The sequence below is a fragment of the Poeciliopsis prolifica genome, unplaced genomic scaffold (genome assembly GCF_027474105.1).
Source record: "Poeciliopsis prolifica strain line A6 unplaced genomic scaffold, Auburn_PproV2 SCAFFOLD008, whole genome shotgun sequence".
Classification (NCBI taxonomy): Eukaryota; Metazoa; Chordata; class Actinopteri; order Cyprinodontiformes; family Poeciliidae; genus Poeciliopsis; species Poeciliopsis prolifica.
Window position 1 is genome coordinate 14,666,010 of NW_026562383.1, and position 22,213 is coordinate 14,688,222.

Consider the following 22,213-nt stretch of genomic DNA (forward strand, 5'->3'; position numbering starts at 1 on the left):
CACATGGTTGCTGCTTGCCAGCCACCTCGGTATCGAATGTTGTGTTGCATATTTTGTCGTTCAGGCCTGTCCCGAAATTGTAGGAATCACACCATCAATTTATGAAGGAGCCATCCAAATGTGACAACAGGCTTATGCTAAATGGAGAAAATAGAGCTAAACATTGTTAAAACACCCCTAGACCCACATGGTAGAGAGCGCTCGACGGCGAGCTGCTATGCTTCCCGCTGTGAACTGGGAAAGTGATGTTGGTGGGCTTCCTTCTCCATGAGGGCCGCATCGTTCTTGGGCCATGATATGAAGCCTTTTTGAAGTCTGTTTCCTGCAGCAGCGTGCCAACATTTATGTTTCCACAAAATCAAAAAACGCTAAATCAAGAGAGCGCACTACATTGTGCTTTTTTTAAATATTTTACATTGATTTCCTGAATGCCCAGAAAATTCTAATGGCATTATTATACAGGCTATAAACAAAAAGACGCTCTTTTGTGTTTCGAATGTCACATGTCAAATCAGATGTTAATTTTCCAGACATAAAAGCAATTTTGATTACAGGCAAGTAAAAAAACCTAACAGTCTGCCTGCCAAACGTAATTTTTATATATATATATTTTTCCCCTTCTCCTTTATTATGACCAGGAAAACACTTTTAAAATATGAATAATAAAAAGAGAAAACCATTTAATATCTTGGGGATCAATCCTTTATTGTTTCAAAACTCTATCCTTTACAATACAGTCAGTTATTGTTACATGTGATTTTATGGGTAATATACAATGTCTCCCGATAATGAAACACAGTCACAATGTTTTCCTCTCTACATATCCATATTCTATGATAATGAGAAGTTTGTGCTGATATATTTACTTAGTTCTGACAGCTCAGTTAACTTCCCTTTTCAAATTAACAAAAGCATTGTTTTTCAAAGTGCATTTCAAGGATTGCAAAGATGACTGCTTCCTTCAGTCAGTCACGCAGTCATAATGTACATGTCAGTAACGACAGAGCGCCTTACTGATTGTGAGTAACATACAGCATTAACTACATTTCCAACTACAACATTTATCTGTTAGGTAAATCAAAGAAAATATTTCAATATGCATGCTATGAACATTCCTCCATTAACAGTAATTATAAATGTATATTTTTTTTATTTAATTATGTTGATAATGACAGTATTTTCCACAAGCGGACAAAATGCTGAGAATGAGAACTAATATTTAACATCCAAATTTTGTTCAATTTCACACACAAGTCAGAGGGCATAATGCCAGTGTACAGGGCAACGCCCTAATTAGGTTAATAGCATTTGGTCCACGATAAAATAAAATATGGATTTAAAAGAAGAAGAAGAAGAAAAAAAACATGATAGCATATGTTTCAGCTATTTAAACTGAAACACAAAAAAATGACGATCTTCAATTTGTTTTTTCCTGTTAATGTTATCAATTATGATCTTTTTGTTCAAAAATTAAAATAAATATACATTTTAGCTCGTCACTTGGCTATTAGACTTTCCTATTCCATGGAACAGCTTTCACTCTGTAGAACTTGGTTCCTAAAGGAACTTTGAATCTGTTCTGAGCCTGCAGGAGAAAAAAAAGCACAGTTTTGTGAGAAACAAAGAAAGTTCTTTATATGCTGTAACAACATAACAAACACGTTTCAAGATTTCAAAGAAATATTAAAATTAGAAATGAGAGAGAATTTACTTGGTGACAAAATTCTGTTATTTTTGTGCTAGAAACCCAAGATCCCTGCTGATGGAAAATGAGTCAGTTGGAACAAAATTCTAAGACCAGTGTTGACCTTGTCAGAAAAACTGAACAATGTTTGTTATGCTAATGACAATCATGTTCTTAATTGATAAAAACAAACACATGCTGAGAAAGACACTCTCTCACACACCATGCGATGTTGCTTCTACTCCAGAGATAAATAATCAATGATTGATCTTCTTAAGAAACAAGTTAATGAATCATTTTAACATTCTGATGCAAATCAGTAAATCACAAATTTTCTTCTAATTAAATATTAAGTTGGATACTTAATATAAGTTTGACAAATTTCTTATAGTGTGAAAAACTAGATTTATAGTGAAGTTTTATTTAAAAAGCCTGGTGAATTTTCTGTATTTTGACATTTTTTAATTGTGCATAAAGGCTTTTTGACCCCTGGCTGAAAAACAAGTGTTTTCTTTTCCCAAAAACATTTTCTGACAACTGACTTTTAATTTAGTTACAAAGTAAAAGCATTTCAATCTTGTTTATTGTCTCTACAGAGTTAGAGTTGAACTATTAAGGATATCTTCCACTTAATACAAGAACAAGACAGATGTTAAAAGTTCAAAGCACCTTCTTTGCCTGACAATATTCCTTCTCCATCACTTTTCCAAGCACCCATGGTCGTCTTGAGGTCCCTGATGCTGAACACAGAAACAAATAATGTTAAAGAATGAACATGTAGGAAACTGGCTGCACATGGGTAAGCACTAAGAACACATTATGATTTGTGGCCAGGGACGCTGATGATGGCACATGAATTCTAAAATAAAAATTACTGTGTATTTGGATGTTCGGCTTATTATAATGGTAAATTAGTATTGTATTTTTAAATAGTGAAGTTTAATCACCTGTAGTGATTTTAGTAGGCAGAATTAGGAGCTGACCTGGTTTAAGGTCCAGTGCAGTGAGAGACTCTGAGTGTAAGAAGTAGAGGGTGGGCCCAACTGTGAAGAGCACGTAGTTGTCGTGCCTTTCATCCAGGATGATCAGAACCAAATCGCCGACCTGGAAACTGAAACACAAAAAGATGGACCATGAGACAAAGAGATGATCTCCCAGACTTCAGTAAAGTGCAAACAACACTGTTATGATAATTATACAATAATGTGTGTAATTATCCTGAATGTAATCAGGGTTGGTTTTAGCTAATATTAAAACTGCTAAAAGTCACAGTGGTAAGGACATGCTAATGCCATGTGGTATTTTATTAGTGTTCACTTACTCTCTGATGGCAATTTTGTCTGAATGCCGTGATGACACGGAGGACATGCTTTGAGACATCTGCAAAGAAACGGATGAGACCAACAATTATCGTATTGCATTAATTTAATGACAGCGACAACTTGGACTGGACGTGTCAGAAAAGGAGATCGCCTTTATTCAAACAAAATACATAAAATTAGCTTGATCATTAGCATCATTACTTTTCGGCAGCTCACTAAAATCTGACTTTTTGTTTATGAATTTTGAAAATAAAGCAAGTATTTTAACATAAAATCTAAGATTAGAAAAATATATATTTAGTCTTTATGCTATTTATTTCTCAAAAATTACTAAAAATCAGTTTGCACTATATTGTGTGACACTTTTCTAAATGTCTTTTGAGCCTTTGCGTGGATTTATTCTTTGATGCTACTGCCACCTAGTGGAAATAACGTCATATTTCTTGTACCAAGGGTCTTTCCTGGGTACATACAACAATTCTAGACAAATTTTATTTAATATATCTGCACCAGTTGAAGCAGTTTATTTTTACTTTTAAATATCTATCATGATAAAAAAGAATATTCTTATGTTTTCTATTTTTCTATTTTCATTTGACATACTTCTCCAGACCTGTACGCATTGCGTAAAAGTAATTATGTTACAAGACACTCGACTAACCAGTCGCTGGCTGAGGCGCTTGTTTTCTTCCTCCTTCATGTGCAAAGTCTGCAACATTTAAGAAATTAATTAAACACAGTGAAACAAATTTAAAAAAACGATTTCAACATGTTTAAAAGAAAGAAACAACATGCATATTTACCCTCTCAAGTAACATTATCCGCTGTTTCTCTTCTGACATCACGGTGTCACTATGGGAAAAATGTAAGATGGTAACTGTATGAATAACATTGGAGGAAAAACTGATATTTGGCATCATCTTTTTATCTTGTGCCTCGTTAGTGCAAAACAAAACAAAAACTTGCTTTGTCACATCCTGACCTACCTTCTGTCTGCTTTCAAATGTGACTCTGTCCATCCATGTCTCATTTACACTTGGAATCCTTCTGCAATGCAATGCTTTCTAAGGATATGGCTAATTTTGCTGAAATTCCAACCAAACTTAAGCTTGCTGTAAACAAAGATTTTGTTGGACCTAGGGTTTTTTTTTAAGCTTACAACTCTGAAGGAAATACAAAACCACTAAGCTGGTGAAATCAAAATCTTCCACTTCTTAAGAGTGTATGTCTGCAAGAAAATATTTCACATCCAACACCCAAATTCAGCTGAAACTACAATCTAACTAAACTTGATTCTACATCGGAGCTTTGATGCCTCTGTAAACAGCAAAGTGAACAATAAATTTGACTTTTATACAAGTTTTCTCTGGTAATCTTATTTAAAACATGGTTTCAGAGATACACCACACCTTTCCCATATATCTTGAGAAAGAATTAAATGTGTTTAATTATTTCATACATTTGCATGTCAACATGTACCCTTAATTTGATTTCCCGCAGCCAACATGCTGAAACAAGGCAGGAAACCTGAAACTGTTCTTTTAGCAATGTCAGATTTCAGTCTTATATTTTAAACAATAGTTTTATTAAAGAATAAGTGCTTACTCAGAAGCCACCATGCTGGCTTCCACAGCTGAATCGACGGTTTCGTCATCTCTGAAGGCCGTTACGGACGCCAGTCGGTCCGTTTCAGCCGAGGTCTCAGGAGAGCAAGCCCTGGCAACAGGCAGAGCCCTTGCTGCTGCTCCGGCTTCTGAGAGATCTTGAGCCGAGTTAGAGGGGAAGAAGGCTGAGGAGACCAGAGCAGAGCTGCGCAGATGGTTCAGCTCTTCCTCCAACTGCTTTTTCTCCTGCATCACACTCGCTCGGTCCTCAGACAGCGTCTCTATCAGAGCTACGTTACAGAAACAAAAACAGACCCCATAAATTTTAACTTTACTTGTCAAGATGCATCTTTTATGTGATTGTTTCACTTACTTTGCTGTCTTTATATGAGTTTTTTTTCAGCAGTTTGTTCAGTTTTGCTGTTTTAAAAGTGCTTATAAATAAAGCGGGCTTGGCTAAACTAGAGTAGCAGAAAAATCTTAACTGTTTCAATACTATTTCTGCTATTAAAACTAAATTTCTAAAGTACACAAATAACACACTTCCAAACTCCAGTCATATGTTAAAGCACAGTACACACCTTTGTCTTTTTCCTGCTGCTGGGTAACTTGTTGTAACTTTTCCGAAAGGTCGTTGATAATCTGCTCTTTCTTCAACTTCTCTCTTGTAAGAACAGTGTTGAAGTTTGTCTTGAATGTAGAAGAAACAAACATTTTGAATTTTCAAACAATTTTAAAAATTAGAATACATTTGAGCTTGCGTCATGACATTTGACCGCTGACTTTAAAGCTATCTACCATCTTGCTCCTCCAGCAGAAGAGTAAGATGGTAGATCTTGGTCCTCTTATAAGCTTCTAAAACAACATTTTAGTAAATAGCTCTGGCTATTGTTTAGCAAATTAGTCACCAGAAATTACTAGAAACCCATTCAAAAACCAAACACTTAAGAGAGGTGCACCAAGAAAAAGTCAAGGGTAAGATTCGACCATTTCTTTTTTTTACTTAATCAGACAGTAATCTACAATCCAGTTATTTTACATTAAGTAAATGTATCATATTGGGTTATATTGATAGCAGTCTACAGTGTTGACACTGTTACCAAGTGAGAAATATGAAGCATTTCATTTGAAAAGGAAACTGCATTTTGTAATGCTGACAACTGTTTCATTTGTAATTTTCTGAGATAAGGTAAAGATCTAGCTGTAAGGAGTCTTTAGCAACACTGGTAAGATACTAATCACTGTCATAATTTTGTTTTTGCTTAAAAGATTACAGGGGTGTGGGATAGTTTGTCAGAGACAGCTGTCTCTGTCTAATGTGACATTACCACTGCTGCTAATCTAACTAAAAGAAAAATATTTCAGTTGTTTACATTTCTTCCTATAACTCTTGAAAAGAAATCGGAAGTTGAAGCTTAAAAAACAAAAAACAAAAAAAAACTGAAAATTGAAAGACAGCTACAAACCGGTTTGTTTCCAACAACCGCTCAAAAATATGCCAACCATGAGGCTTTTAATGCCCGCTTCCAGTTTACATACAAACCTGCTGCTCTGCAATCAGTGATGTTTTGAGGTCCTGTATCTCTTCATTTTTCTTCTTCTCCAAGAGCTCAATCTGGGCCTGCAGAGAGGCCCTTTCCTGCTGCAGCCGCTCCTGTAAGGCTGAGTCCAGGGACAGAGGTGATCCAGCATCTGCACGGCCCTCAGCATGCAACAACAAGCCTTCATCACTGAAAGACAGGCACATTCATTCCTTGTTAAAAAACAAATGCATTTCTACAATGGTAAATGCATAAAAGACTTCTTTTTTTTTTTCAAAATTGCAGCATAGTTCATTTACTTTAAATGCTCCAAGTTTTACATGTAAGAAAGGGGAACCTCAGCAGGTTTTCAAGGAATTCGACAATTGGCTAGCAATCTGGAATGTTCTATGTACAATCACTCTGTGGTATTTTTACTCAGGATTATACTCACATTGGCCCATGTCTGTTATACAAGTTTGATTGTGTTTGATCATTAAGATTTAGCTTTTACCTTTTAGATGACCGTTTCTCATGAAGCCCATTCTCAAGTTGCCTAATCTTTTCTAAAAGTCTTCTCTCCATCTCATTCTTTTGCTGCTCTAACTCCTTGAAAGCATTTGCTTCTACGACATTCGAAGCTTCCTCCTCCTGAGCTGCACGTCTTTCCTGCTCTAGGTTTTTAGAGAGCAGATCATTTTCTGCCTCCAAATTGTTGATAACTGTCCTCAACTGCTGCTCCCGCTCCTGGAAACTCCTAAACTGTTTTTCTTCATCTTCAACCAGAGCCGCCCGCTGCTGATCCAACTCCTCTCTGAGCCTCTGCTGCTGCTCTGCGTGGTTTCTCTCCACATCCTGGGAGTGTTGCTGCAGGGCGGAGATTTTGCCGTGCAACAAGATCGTCTGCTCCTCGTGCCGGTCCACCAGCTCCGAGATGCAGTGGTCCTTTTCGATCCTCATGAGAGTCCTCAGCTCGGCCAGATCCACTTCATACTCCTCGTTCTTAGCTTGAAGCTGCCTCTGGAGTTCCATCAGCTCATCTTTAAGGACTTTGGTGTCTGCCTCCACTTGGGTCTTTACAGCGTCCGCCTGCTGCATCTTAGCTTCTTCAAATAAGATCCTCACCTCCTCTACCTCGGACTCTTTGAGAGCCAGGTCTACCTCTAGTCTACAGCGGAGTTCTGTGAGCTCCGTAAGCCGAGCTTCCATTTCTTTAATCTGAACATCCTTCTCTTTGATAGCGGTATCGTGGTGATCTGCTGCCTTGGTTAGCTTTGTGCTATTTTCAACAGCAAGATGTTCCAGAGCCTCCTTGTTGTTCTTATTCAGACTATCCAGATCCTTTTGGTGTTCCTGCTTCAGTTTTTCCTCCAACTCCTTTAAATGGCACTGAGAAACCGCCTCCAGCTCCTGTCGGATTTTCTGCTGACTGCGTTCAATCTCAAAATGCAGGTTTTCAAGCTGACTGCTCAAAGAGTCTTTTGAAGTTAGGAGCATCTTGATTTCTTCTGTTTGATCACAGTTGATCTGCTCAAGATTTTTTATCTTTTCAGCAAAGTTTCTCTCTTTCCCCACCCATCGCTCTTTCTCGTTCTCCAGCTGGGTAAGTTCTTTCTCTTTGCGCTCCATGAGCCCCTCCAGCTCTAGCATCGCTCGTTGGACATCTCTGACAATATTCTGGTTTACTTGGTTTTCTTCCGTCAACGCCTGAACCTGCTTCTCCAGCTCCTGCCGAGCGGTGAGAAGCTCTCCTTCATGCTGCTCGCTCAACTCCATTTTGTGACACTGGTAGATTTCGTTCACAGTACTGCGCACTTCCATGGTCATGCTGCGCAGAGCTAACCCAAAGTCCTGCTGTTCCTTCAAGACAAAACCTCTTAAGTAATAGAGGTCAGCTTTCACACTCCTTAGGTTGGAGTAGGACTCTTCTGCAGCACATTTGTATTTCTCCAGAACTTCCTTGAGGTCGGCAATCCTTGAGTTTTCCTTCTCTAGCGTCGTGGTGTCCTGCATCCGTTTGTTGTCTATGGCATTAATGACTGAGGAGTAAAGCGACTCCACCATCATTTCAGGGCTAGTGGGGTCACTGATGGGATTAGGGGAGGTCAGGTTCTCCTCGATCACAAACTCGTTGACAGCAGACATGAAGTCAGATTCGGGACTTTCGGCGAGGGAATCCAAATCCAGGGATCCCTGCTGCAAGACAGGGTCCATGTTCGGGTGGCCGATGGTTTCGAAGTCAAAGGTTTGTGCATCGATACTGTCTGGGGACAGGTCCTCTAAAGGAGCAGGGACGGGTACAAGCAGGGGCTGACAGGTGGATCCCTGAAGGCTAAGACAGAGAGGCGTTTTGGAGGGCACCGGCGTGGTGGTCCCGGGCTTGCTCTAGACTGGGGACTAGGATGCCTCTGACTACAGGATGCCTAGAAGGACAGAACAGATGGAGACGATGGAGTCTGACTTGAGACAAAATTCACTTTACATGAAACAAATAGAAAAAGACGAACAAACTTTGATTTTAAAGCAATTAAGAAAAGAAATGCAGAAAAAATTGGTGTTGATTGAAACTGGACAATTTTTAGATGGGTAGGTTGGAAATTTTAAAAAGTGACTTTTTTTCCAATCGGTGAAGGCGTCATACCTTACAGTTGAAAGGTTGTAGTGGTAACAACCTATTAGCTATTTATAGTATCAATGAGGATTTCAAAAAAACTAAGAGGAACAATGACAGGTTGAGAGACATCTGCAGTTTCCTCAGGTAGTGAGAAAGTGAGACAAAAATTTTCAACAGATAAGAGGGAAGCCAAATCTATTATAGCAGCGATGACAGCTCAGCCATCATGGATTTATAAATGCTTGCATTCTCAAGAGTGAAGGTAGGAATCTACATTCACCCAGAAATACCCACAATGACTCTGGTTTCTGTTATGCTAACGATGGGAATGCTAACAGCTAATCCCTAACTCTGGATCCTAAAGAAATTCAAAATCTGAAGGTAATCATTTTGTCTTTATTTTAAATTAGCAAAATGTTGTTTTATTGACCAATCTCTCAAAAATATAGTGCAAAGTGGCTCCTTCTCATTTAGGTGATTAGTGAGTTCTCAAAGCAGGAAAGAAAGAGAAAAATATGACTGTTGTTCTTAAATTATAGCAAAAAACAAAACCAAACAAACAAACAAAAAACCAGAATTTAAAACAGAAAATCAGCTTTAATTTCTGAAAGATGCATTTCTGGTTTCAAGGCTAAAACTGATTTAAAAAAGACATTACCCTTTGTTCACTCAGCAGATCTGTGATAGTTTGAGACATTTCGTCCACACTCTGTGCGGCTTGGACAAGCTTATGAAGTGTCTCTACGTGGCGATTTAGGGGCTCAAAGTCACACATGGCGGGAACCCTGCAGAGAAAAACAACCCCCAAAAAATACCAAAAACATGTATTAAGGCTCTGTTACAAAATTTCTGACAGGTTAGTGGTTAATGGTTGAGTTTCTGTTGACGGTGACTTACATTAGGAAAGGCTGCACCTCAACAGGACAACACGATTTCAAGTACTGCAGGTCATCAAGTGAGATGTCTGGAAGTTCATCATCAAACTTTCTGGGTTTCCGTGTCTGTAACAATGAAGCGGTAGTAATGGTAACCAAAAACCTCACCCTGAATGTACAGTGAATACTATTGGGGAAAAAAAAAAAAAAAAACCTACACAAAATGATGTTGGAGGCCAAGACTCAAGTCCTCGAAACAATCGATTTCGGAGAAAAGACTTCCCTTAAAAGTCAAAAAGAATATCAGCATGTCAGCACAACTTCAGAGGTACAATGTATCCATCAGTGGAGGACTTTGAAAGCACTTACTAAAGAGTTTTCCAAAGGATTCCCTTTTGAACTTTTCTGCCTCATACAGTCGCTTCCCATCCTTAACAAGAGCATTGGCCCACTGACAAAATCAAGAAATATTAAAGGCTTTTTATGAGTCACAGCCTGATCTACATAATTGTATAGACATGTTCAAGATAACCTTTTTTTAAACATAAATTGATCTTTTTGTTAAGAAAACCACAGAATACCAGGTTCCAATAAAAACACTCTTATTTCTATAAAACTTGCTAAAATCTTCAAAACAGGGTTAATTTATATTTATGCTACAAATGTCAAAAAAGTTAATGCATTAAAATACAGAATTATAAAAACAAGTGTCTGATAGTGGCAAATAATGTCAACAAGAGGTGGCTGATATTACCATAACAATAATAGGCACTGACCTCTCTGTAGTGTCGCATAAACATTTTTCTTCTGACTACTTCCACCACTGCCAAGCAGTACATCTGGGGCACTGTACTGAGGGCATCCACCACCCTCACTCTCTCTATTAACTCTGTGAGGAGCCGAAGAAGAGCCTGAAGCTTCTCCCCATCCTGATCTGCGTGAAGCATCACGTAGCAGCACCATCTACAATCACAACCAAAGCTCAAGCTACAAAAATGACTCTCTTAAGCATTTTTCAAGCCACTAATTTCACATTCAACAAAAAGCATCACAGTTAAAGACATGGAAAAGGAAGCTGCACACAGTTTCTTCATAGTAATCCTTTGAGGTTACATTTGAACCATTATCTCAGGGTAGAAAGATTATACAACTAATTATTTCAATGAATTTCAAAAACAATCTCTTGTATTTATTGTGGATTTTCTCAAATTAAGAAAAGGTTGAAATGGTAAAGGCTCAAATATGCATATTAACCCATGTAAATTTTGTTAAATATCACTTCCAAAGCTAGGGTTAGGGCTACCGTATTCTTTTTGTCGCCATCTGTAAGCTTCAGATATATTTGTTTGGCAACTGTACCTTATTCTTGGTAAAATTAGTAATTAAATTTGTTAATTCTCTGGGAACCACAGAACACAGAAATAGATATGTGAATTTATTTAATCCAGAGATCTTACTATGTAATCTTTGAAAACCTTTCCAGAACCCTAATTTGCCATTGCAAAACTACTTTTGACGTGTTTGGAGGCCTTATTAGAACAACCTACCTAACTAAATTGTCACACTAAAATGAAAGAAAAATTGTTGTGAAGTTTTGGAAAAGTCTCAAAAAAGTCATGAACTTGAAAATGCATGAGGACCAGTGTGCCTCTATGTCTCTACTGAACCACATTCTACACCCTCATAGTCTGGAAAAGCACAGACCAAGAGAAGCCCCCCTCTCAAAACCAGACATTTTCAAGCTCAACCTTTGACAGTGAGTGTCCAGAAACTTTTCAACCAGAACTGTACCGCAAACATAATTGAGAAAAAATATATTTCAGTTTTTACTTGAGTCTGACTTGAAGGTTGTTTGCCAGCTCTTGTTTGGCAGTGGTGCACTTCTTTTTTATGTCTAGCAGCTTCCTGTGGTTGTTCAGCATGATCATCAGCTGGTTGGTGTGACTCAGACACAGGTCAGGCAAGACTGATGTATCCTTCAGGTTTTCAGCTCGTTTCTGATTGGCCAAAAACCCCTGAAAGCAAACGAGTGTAAAGTACAATTAATAAAACAGACTTAACAAGTAAAACGAAAATCCTTAACAAGAAGATTTTTTGTTACTACCTGAGCGAGTTCTTTCTGCTCATTCACCAGCTTCTTACAGCTTGCAATCATTTGGTCTAGAGCGTACAGCCTATCTTCAAGCCCTTTGATGGATTTCATGTTCTGATTATCTAGCTTTGCAATTGTGTCACGACAATCTGCCAGGAAGGGCTGGATGATCCGAGGGTCAAGCTGAAACAAACCACACCCATAAATCCTGGTCTCCCCACTGAACTTACAAGTTAGTGTTTAGCGGTCTGCACCACAAATGCTCACCCTGTTGATGGAGTCAAAGCATTTCCTGACAACCGATTCCACATCATTAGGTCTGTCTTGCACGTTAATCCAGTCCAGTAGTGTTACGTTGAAAGAAGACTGGCAGGCGAGTTCTGGGGTGTCATCTTCTAAAAGTGCAGCTCTCAAACCACCACTCTCAGTCATTTCGCTTGTCTCCTGATCTCCCTCCGGCTCACATGTGGCTGTCCCTGAAGCAGATAAGGACACTGACGATTTGGAGGCCACCTGGGTTTGAGTAGCGCAGAGCACAGAGTCTGTGGATTTTTCTTCTTCTGTCTCGTCTGAATCCTTCTCCGGGGTTGAACTGGACTTCTCGATGCTCTCTCTGTAACTGTGTCTTGTCAAACATTCAAGCAGAGGAATCCTGGCCATCACAGAAACTGAAGTCCCTAACCTGCAGGCATCACAACAAATGTCAACTGAAACTTTGTTTTCAATAAAACACTCACGTCTGTTGAGCATAATTTAAAAATGTTAGAAACCTGGCAGGTGATCTATTCACAGGTTTAAAACACATTTTAGTTTTACTTCAATTTTCTTTTTAAAGTGGAGAATATCTAAAGTGGAGAATTTATACTTACTTTGAAAGTTTGATTTTAATTTCTTCCAAGTCCTGTTGATAATTTGTGTATGCTGTGTTGAACTTCATGAGTAACTTCTGATAGGACAAAGTGCAGTCCTCCAGATTAGCCATGATAGCTGCCCAGCCTTGATGTTGTAGATGCTCATCGTGAACCAAACGTTCACAGAACGAGCAAAGTTTTTTGGCAACTTCGAACATTTCCTAGAGAGATTTTTAAAAATTAGGCAACATCAGGGTAAGAGAGTACAAATAAGTGTTAAACTAAAATGAAGGACACATAATTTTTATTGTTCTTAATTAAAACAGATTCTCATAATCCTATGAGATTATTTTACATCAATAGGTTGTACTGAAAATGAAGTAGAAGCAGTGTGTTCCTTTCTATTTATTGGAAGGTCTGTTTTGTGTTACACAGTGCAGACTGCTGCTGAACACCTGTCTGTCACTGCAGGGTCACTGAGACCACTGTTATCTGTCTGGCTCAAATGATAGCTTCAGATGACAACAATTACTTGCTGAGCTTCATGTAAACCCTTCAGAGGCTGAAAACAGATGGTGTTTAAACATTTTCCATAAACATATGATGTCCATATAGTGAGCCTGAATACTAATATCTTTTAGCAGACACCGATGACATCAAACTTTTTTGTATGGACTCACTTGTCCTTCAACTTGCTTGTTACTCTGTGGTTGAAGTCAGACAGAGGCTCAAGTACATAAAATATACTGGCAAAATTTATGTAATATTGCTGGTGTATGAAAAAACTGCCTTCTAGTATCTTTGTGGTACTTATGTACTGAAATAAAGGGTTTAGAGATCTTTGTATTTTTGGAATACTCACTGCTTTACTGACCATCTTTACAGCTGATCTCAAATAGTCAAGTAATTATTTGTTTTATTAATCAAGTAATTTAATTTTCTTTGTTGAAAAAGGGATTATATGAACATTAATTGACATAAGTCAATGTAAGTAGGTCAGGTTTCCATCAGCTGTAGCAAGTCCAAACCCTTGGCTTGTCAACAGTAATGAATCTTTCATAAGTGCAGAAAACCATCTGTGTAACATAAAATGAGATTAAGTAGTGTTATTATTGGCCATGTTTTTCAACATTTACTGGTTCTAAATTATGATATACCTTCCAAAAAGGAGTGGAATTAAATTAAATACCTTTTGAAAATAACTTTTACGCAGGTGTTAAACATACTTTTGTCAAGTGGTATTCTAATCTAAGAAACTAAATGATTTGTTTTTATCAGCTGTAAATCAAAAATCATCAGAATGAACAAAAGTAAAGGCTCGAAAACATCAGTCTGTGAGTAATTACTCTATAAAATGTCTTTCACTTAGTGAACTGAGTTGCTGAAATAAGTAAACTTTTCAAGAATATCCTAATTTATTGCGGTCATCCTATATGTAGCAGTTATGTAAATTTCGTAGCAGTAGCACTTATGAAAAGTCCCACAGTTATTTTTCCTGCAAGGATTTTTTATGAAATTGGAAGAACTTGGCATATTGTTTAAAATTCAGTAGATATTTTCCTTAAATTCAAAAAGGGAAAGCTGTAAATAAATTTTAAAAAGTACCAGAGCAAGTTGTGTTCGTGAGGCAACGGTGTGAAAGACAGCTGGCATCAATAGCGACTCTTCCACCTTAACCTGAATCTCACTCTCAATGGAGAAGGTGGTTTTTGGGATGGTTGGATCCCGGTCGGATAAGATCATCTCTTTGTTGAACAGAAATATGGGGTTGGTTTCCTAGAAAAGCATAATAAAAACATGTAATATCAAATGTCAGCCATAAAGTCTTCAAACATTTGGAGGAAATAAATAAATTGCAGTAAGCTTAACTTACAGTGCCAGCACTGTAACTGCAGACCCGTCTGTCTGCAGCCATACATTCCCCCCCATTGACAACAAGGACCTGATGCTGAACTGCGATTTTATATTTGGCTTGGATGGCATTTTTGAGCTCAAGTACACTGAAACAGAGAAAGGAGTCGTTTGGGTCAAAAGAAGCAGGGAGCACAGGCCAGTTTCTGAAAATCATCTGTAAAATCCTCGCTTCTTACGTTTGGACAGCAAGGTCAGTGTCAAAAGTCAATGTGCTTCCATTGTTGACCTGGAACACATACAGCTTCATGGTGAATCTCCCAGGGTTCTTCAGCCTCGCCTTTCTTGTTCATTAGTCATGCACCTCCACCCTGCAGAATAAAAACAAATGTGAAAACAATAACTACTAAACTTTTTTTTTCAGTTGCCAATATCTTTCTGCGTCCCATAATTTCCATCTACCAATGGTTGAGAGAAAGGAACATCTGGGTGTGAAGAGGCACAGGACAGGCTCTGTGCAAAAAGCAGAAGTGGCCTCATCAACTACGTTAATAAAAAAAGAATGGCACATTTCCCCCAGATTCCCTTTATGACCAATAGATGTATATATAAAAAAAATTCTGAACTTGATCCTTAAATGGGTCTTCAACCCATTTAAAACAAAATAATAAGATAAAAGACCTGATATAAGTGATAAATGTATAGCTATTTTTTAATCATCCACTTGCAGTTTATGATACATCTAAATGTTTGAAATACATTAAACTACTAGTAAGAGAAAGCAAAAATAAAAATGCAACTATTTTGTAATGTTGTTAACAGACCCCAAAAGGCATCAGAACAAAAGACAGGGGATTAAATAAAACACTAGAAAATAATAGGTCACAAAATGACAGTAGATGAGACATTTGAGCATTTTAAGAACATTTGTCTTCACGATTTAGTAACGACCCAAAAAAAATCTGATACACAGAGGTTAAGGGCACTCTCACAAAAAATATTTTCACAAGTACAGAATAGAAGTAAATGGCATGTAGCAAAGACGCAAAGTACCTGCAGTTTTATTTTTTAAAAGATTGTCAATAATGATTTTGTGTAACTTTCATGTAATTCAAGCCAGGCTTGTGTTCATTAGTTTAAGACTATAAACACAGGTGAGGTATTTTTAAATTTAAGAAAGTTTAAAGACAGATGCTTGTTTATTTCTGATACATTGTACTTAATGTTCAAAGAACCTTCACGTAAAAATGATGCAACAACTCTGCAATAATTGATTTCTAAACAAGACAGCACAGTAACCTTTTATAGGCTACTGTCCTTTATTAAATGCCTGTGCCTCAAAATAAAGGGAAGCTTTATTTTAAGCCTCCCTTAATATAAAAATCATATTTCAACTTTCAAAATTTTTGTAATTGTTGGTTTTCTTGAAATAGTCTGAGCTGAGTCACGGTTAAACGACTGTTTACTGTCAAGCCTCAAGCCCCAGTGGTTACAAAATGTTGATCTCCTTAGATATAAGACTAAACCGAAAGCAAAGTTTTTGGCTGACATTTGAGCAGCAATGGCAAAGAGTGTGTTGATCAAACATACATCTAAATGTGCTGTTATAACGATGTTGTTACTGGCTTAAACGGTTTCGGTTTATAAATGATGGTTTGACTAGTTTCCCCTCTCTCGGTGATTCCGTTCACGTTTTGTGTTTCTGTGGGCCGCTTTCAGTTCAAACTTATACTTGTGTAGATGTTTATGAATAATCAAGTCAGCTGTTCTTATCAACCTCACGGCCTCTGGCTTGTCATGAAGATGGTGTCAGAGAAGTAGCCACCAACAACTGCTGTTAGCAGCTCGACGGTCAATAATAACCTACTGTCTTCGCTAACTAGCTAATGGCTAACAGGACTCTGTGGCAGTAATGCCTAAATGCCGACGAATCTAACAATCATATCTCATAAACAACTAACGTCACTTTAATGTTTAAAAGTCAAGCTAAGCACAAAAGCAACTTGAAAAACGATGTATTCCTTTTTACCTTACTTTGCTCGCATCTCTCCCTCTCTGTTGGTCTTCGCCAAGGCGAGGTGGCTAGCTATATAGCTAGCACCAGAGCTAGCTGGCTAACCCGTATAAACTGAGCATACTTAGTGGTACCTTGGTGAGCCACTTAGGTAATGTCAGCTTGACTAACCAAGACACCGACTGACAAACATAGTTAGTTGTACAGATAACGCATATTCTTGTAGGTTTCTAATGGATTAAACTCCACCGGTCGCTGTTTATCTGAATTAGCTAACTACGCTAACACCCTTTCTCAGTAGGCTTGTTTTGTTGTTGTCATCTGGTGATGTGCGGTCCGTGAACGATTCGCTTAGGAAAGACGCACTGACTGGGTACCGAACTGTTACAGAAGTCCTTCAAATGTACTATACGACAATTAGTTCAACAGTTTTACACAGTAAAGACAGATTTATAGATTTTTTTAAAAAGATTTTTGTACACTCAAAAAATAAATACGTGAGTTAGTTAAATTTCATAAATATTAGCAATGTTAATCAATGTTCTTTGCATTTTGTTGAACCTGATCATTTTAAACTTTTATTGCGCCTTACCATCCAAATGATCTGCGATTTCTAACAAGGCTGGGTTTATTCCGGTTGAATCTTATTGGAAAACAACATACATTATATTGTTATTAATGAGTTTTTTTTTTTTTTTTTTTACAATATTGCTACTTTAAAGTTCTATAGCATTTATCATTAATTATTATTATTATTATTATTATTATTATTGTTGTTGTTGTTGTTGTTATAGTTTAATCTGATGTCATTTTCCCCTACTTCAGTTTTTCGTGTTTTTGATTTTTATATGCTTCAGTTTTTAGATACAATCATGTTTACTTAAGGAAACTATGTTGTTTTCCAGGTCTATTCTGGGTAACTAATTGCTCAGAATACAACTATTTCCGTTATTTCCGTGCTGCAACACGGAAATCACGGACAAGGAAGGAAAGTAAACGTCAATTGCTCTGTGTGGATTACTCTGTTGTGCAAGAAAGAATTACATGTCCTTCATTCAATATTTTCGGGATAAGAAATCAAAATGTCAAAAAGCTGACTGTACATATTTTCAAATGTACAGCTATCAATCCTAATTTATTGAAGTAAATTAGGATTTACTTCAGTAAATAAAGTGGGTCATTCTAATTAAAGTCAGGTAAAGAGATAACCGTATTTCTTATTGCCGTACTTTAATTACTACAGTTAAGTAATTAACGGTGCTGTTAGCAATCCTTGTGCAGAATTTCTACCTGGGTGCTTAGCTCAGTTCATCAGTAAGATTGTTTAAAATGTCCATGTCTGTTAATAAATGTTGCTATAAAAGTAACATTAATTCAAATCATATAACTCTTTTTAGAAATCTTTTTTTAGTGCATTTTGGCGATCAAATGAAAATGTTATCTGAAAATAATTTAAATTTAGAGCTTTACCTTTAACTGTGAATCAAATTTTATGCTCAACTCGATCAGGCATTTGTACACAATCATATTTTACAGTACTTACACTGTAAGTGTGAGCCGACTATGAAAAAAAACATTACTTAAACTGAAAAAAATACAGCTGGATATTTATCAAGAAATGTTTACAGTTTTTTTGCTATAAACAATGACAAATTGTTTATAGAATATGTGTAATTAAATTACTTCTGTTGCTTTTTTAGCTGTTTAACAATCATCTGAACATATCCACCAGTATGCGGAATGTTTTACAATCTAATATCCGCTAGAGGGCACTGTTTCATAAGGACCTTTTTGAACCAAAATATTCAGACTTACCACCATTTCTTTTTCTCCCTCTCCACCTCTTGTCTCTCTCTTTCTCTTTTTTTATTTAGACAATGGCAAGTCTGCAAGTGGGGGCCTTCCTTGTATTGTTAATGAACTTCTCCACATTTTTCTGTACCCATCGTTCTCAAAGCCTGACTACTTCACTGTCACCTAAGGTACATCCGCTTTAAATAACAAAGACAGGGATGAGACATACTTATGTTACATCATGATTATGTTAACTGGTGTGATTTAAAGTTTAGTTGCTGCAGATTTGTTCTTCCGCCACATAACGTTTTGTGCCTGGTTAATGAAGCTCTCAGTCTCATGACCTGGTTCTCTTTGTCAAGTTTTCTGCAGATGTACACCGTCCTGATTATGCCACGTGGCTTTAGTTTAATATTTGTTGCCCTTTGTCAAGGTGTAAACGAACAGTGATACTTTGTTGCATCTTAGCTCAGTTAGAAGTGCTGAATCAAAGTCTTTATGTAGTGCATCCACATTTTAATTTGGACCTTTCATCTACTATTCTTCTCCTCTTCTGCTGACATTGCTTTGAGCGGTGTCAGCAGAATTTGGATTTAGTCCACAGTTTAATTCCCACAGTTAGTGAGCCACATACATTGAAGCAATGAGTATTTTCCCAACCTTGCTCGCTATCATGTTTACATGGAAGCTGCCAGCAGACATGAAAAGTTCATTCAAAGACATGAAAAATCAAACATTATATTAAGGTTGATAACATACTTTGAAATAATCTATGATCAAGGATGAATGTCAATTTTAATTGTAATTGTGTCAAGCTTAATGTAAATGTGTCTGATTCAAGCGATGAAACTTGAAAGCAGTCTCATTCATGTGATACTAGGGCTGAAGGGATACAGTATATTGTTGACCTTCAGGAAACTTACTGGCGCCTCTGGCCTTCAAACGAAATTTTTCAAGGAATTTTAAGCTGTTCAAATTGACAAAGCAACCATCTGGCTGTAAGTTAGCTTCTGATTAGCTGATCTGTCCCCAATGATGACTCATCTCTCAGAGGAGCTTCTTCAGGTAGCTCTGTGTTTTGAGACCCACACAGAATTTTTGAATGCACAAAGACAATATTTTCCAGTTTCAACATTTAATTGTCTCCTTTATGTGTTTTCAACTTGAAAACACATACACGACAGTTATTGTTGTTACAGACACGCTAACAACAATAACTGTTGAGCCGGTGTGGCGTGATGAGGCTTTCATTGATCAAATGAAATCTAAACTGGACTTATTTTACTTCAACACCTTCATTGATGTGTTCATGTCAATGCAATAAGAATTATAAAATGTGTAACTAACCCTTTTGTTCTTTGCATTTCAAATATCCAATCTCAAGCTGTGTGAATCACTGTAAATAGTTGTTACTCATGAAACATACAGAGATGTGCAAATGTCTTTAAAAGGCAGTTGGATCATTTACAAAAATTTGTTTTCTTAACTGCAGTTGTCTTGAAACTTATGTTTTAAAATTTTTCTCCTTGAGGTTGTTTTAAGTATTTTTTTAAATCAATGTATGGTGTACAATTATAAAATATGAAATAGTTATGGATTTTTTTGTTTTTACTAGATATTGTAAATTGTACTTGATTTGTTTTCCTTCCAATTCAACTTAATACAAAAAGAAAGTCAAGTGTGCTGCTAAAGTGTGTTTTAATTGAATATTTTTTGCAAAAGTCTAGACATTTTACTTTTTACATAGCATTACAACAATTAACATACAGAAATAATTTAGTCTGCAACACAAAATGGGCCTTGATAATTTGCCAAAACACAACAGTTGTGCCAGATTTGATTGACAGTTCCTATTAAAGTGAGAGGCACCAGGGAATCCCAGATGTGGTAGCACTTTACTCTAGTGATCGCTCGCTCTACAATGATCCACAGCTGAGCAATGGTCTGGGTCTCCTCTCTCTCTTCCTTGCTGAACTGACCAGGATGCTTAAATGGTGGAATGATGAGTTTGGCTCCAACTTCATGAAGGAGGTCTTGAATGAGGAAGCCTTTATCTGCCATGACTTCATCTCCCAACTCAAGCAGAGGAAGGATTCCACTGACCTTATTTCTTTGTCGGAGATGCAGCCTGAGTACAACGCTGAAATAAATGCCACCAATCCACAGGGAGCAACTCCAATCAGCCCTTTCAGAGCGGTGTGGTTCTTGTAGGCAGAGAACGTTTCAGACTGTAAGGTGAGGGATGATGGCCTTTCCAGAGCAACTTCTGTGCAGTCCAAGATGACAAGGACATTTGGAGAGAACTTCAGAAATTTCTGAGGCATACTGGCTTTTACCTTCTCACGATTAATCCACAGGTTGATGGAAGAGAACACAATGAAGAGGTAGTTGGCCCAGGTGATGATCACTCGGCTGACAGTAGCTATGCTGACTTGAAACATCAGGAACTCATCAATCAGAGGCATGCAGCAGGCAGGGCTGGCTTCAGCACATGCTTCCTCTCCAAGTTTCTGTGCTCTGGTCCAGTACACCAGGTGTGATGCAGAGGGTGCAATGGACTCCCAGAAGATCCGGAACACACATTCAGATGGAAATTTGGTGTAGAACCGGATCTGGTCATCAGAGGCACAGTAGCGGCTAAAAAGTGTGGCAGACAAATCCACTTTTTGAAGTCTGGCCTCCAACTCCTAGATATAATCCAGAGCTTCATCAAGTGCACCTGTAAAACCACAAAATAAAATAACAAAACATATGGATAGCAATAAGTTTTAATTATATATTTGAAACATTACTTTTGTGAAAATCAATACATATTGTGAGTCGGAGCATGTATGTATACAGCCATTGACTTAATCTCTCCACAAAATACATAACCACATAATCTCATAATTATGTGATCATAATAATAATAATATTATTATAGCAACAGTTATATTTTACTGAAATTCTCTTACATGGAAAATATATACAATATACTATCTTTTACCTGCGGGTGGATGTGCCGTGTAGTCATGGTCCGCAGTAGCATCTTCAGCCTGGCTAGCTTTCTGAGAGAGGACAAACTCTCGAAATCAGACTCTCTCATTGCCGGTGCAGTAAAGTTATTAGGGTTTTAAGGCGGCTGGTGGTGGATCCGCTAACAAAATCCTCCGTTGTGAAGTGGCGGCTGCATACGAAAGTGCTCCCCGTCTTTATGTAAAAGTCCGGACCTTCATCTCTTCGGATCGCCTGGATCCACTGCCTCCGTTGGTCCGGGTCCGTCGGGAACGCATGATATGCCAGATATGGCTGTTTTCTTGCCCCACACAAAAACGAGGGACTGAAGAAAAACAACTGCGCCGAGACTGAGCCATTTTCCTAGCCTTTTAATGCTAATGCTATAGCCACCGGAAGTTGTCCAACCCAACATCCGCCCCCGCCCCGCGCATGCGCACAACCTCCCCCGCCCCGCGCATGCGCACAACCGCCCGGGTCCCGCGCATGCGCACAACGGCACGGGCCCCGCGCATGCGCATAACGGCCCTGGCCCCGCGCATGCGCACAACCACCCCGGCCACTGCCGGTGGATGTGCCGTGTAGTCATGGTCCGCAGTAGCATCTTCAGCCTGGCTAGCTTTCTGAGAGAGGACAAACTCTCGAAATCAGACTCTCTCATTGCCGTTGCAGTGAAGTTATTCCAGGCAAACAGGGAAGGAACAGTTCCACTTTTAAGGCGGCTGATGGTGGATCCGCTTACAAAATCCTCCGGTGAAGTGGCGGCTACATACGAAAGTGCTCCCCGTCTTTATGCAAAAGTCCGGACCTTCATCTCTTCGGATCGCCTGGATCCACTGCCTCCGTTGGTCCGGGTCCATCGGGAACGCTTGATATGACAGATAAAGCTGTTTTCTTGCCCCACACGAACAACGAGGGACTGAAGAAAAACAACTGCGCCGAGACTGAGCCATTTTCCTAGCCTTTTAATGCTAACGCCATAGCCACCGGAAGTTGTC

The 22,213-nt window shown here is 38.1% G+C and overlaps 1 protein-coding gene across 1 annotated transcript; it reads right to left on the minus strand.

The window, feature by feature from the left end:
• Positions 1 to 679: 679 nt before the first annotated feature.
• Positions 680 to 16,750, minus strand: rb1cc1 (RB1-inducible coiled-coil 1). The gene is given in 24 exon segments (XM_055033162.1): positions 680 to 1,585; positions 2,354 to 2,424; positions 2,668 to 2,795; positions 3,006 to 3,064; positions 3,668 to 3,715; positions 3,810 to 3,858; positions 4,612 to 4,900; positions 5,192 to 5,300; positions 6,154 to 6,340; positions 6,645 to 8,505; positions 8,508 to 8,553; positions 9,403 to 9,529; positions 9,642 to 9,745; positions 9,838 to 9,902; positions 9,989 to 10,070; positions 10,396 to 10,582; positions 11,450 to 11,634; positions 11,724 to 11,894; positions 11,979 to 12,393; positions 12,581 to 12,783; positions 14,168 to 14,338; positions 14,436 to 14,562; positions 14,653 to 14,784; positions 16,448 to 16,750. Coding segments are annotated over 23 exon segments (4,833 nt in total). The 5' UTR covers positions 14,724 to 14,784; positions 16,448 to 16,750; the 3' UTR covers positions 680 to 1,507.
• Between the last annotated feature and the right edge of the window lie 5,463 nt (positions 16,751 to 22,213).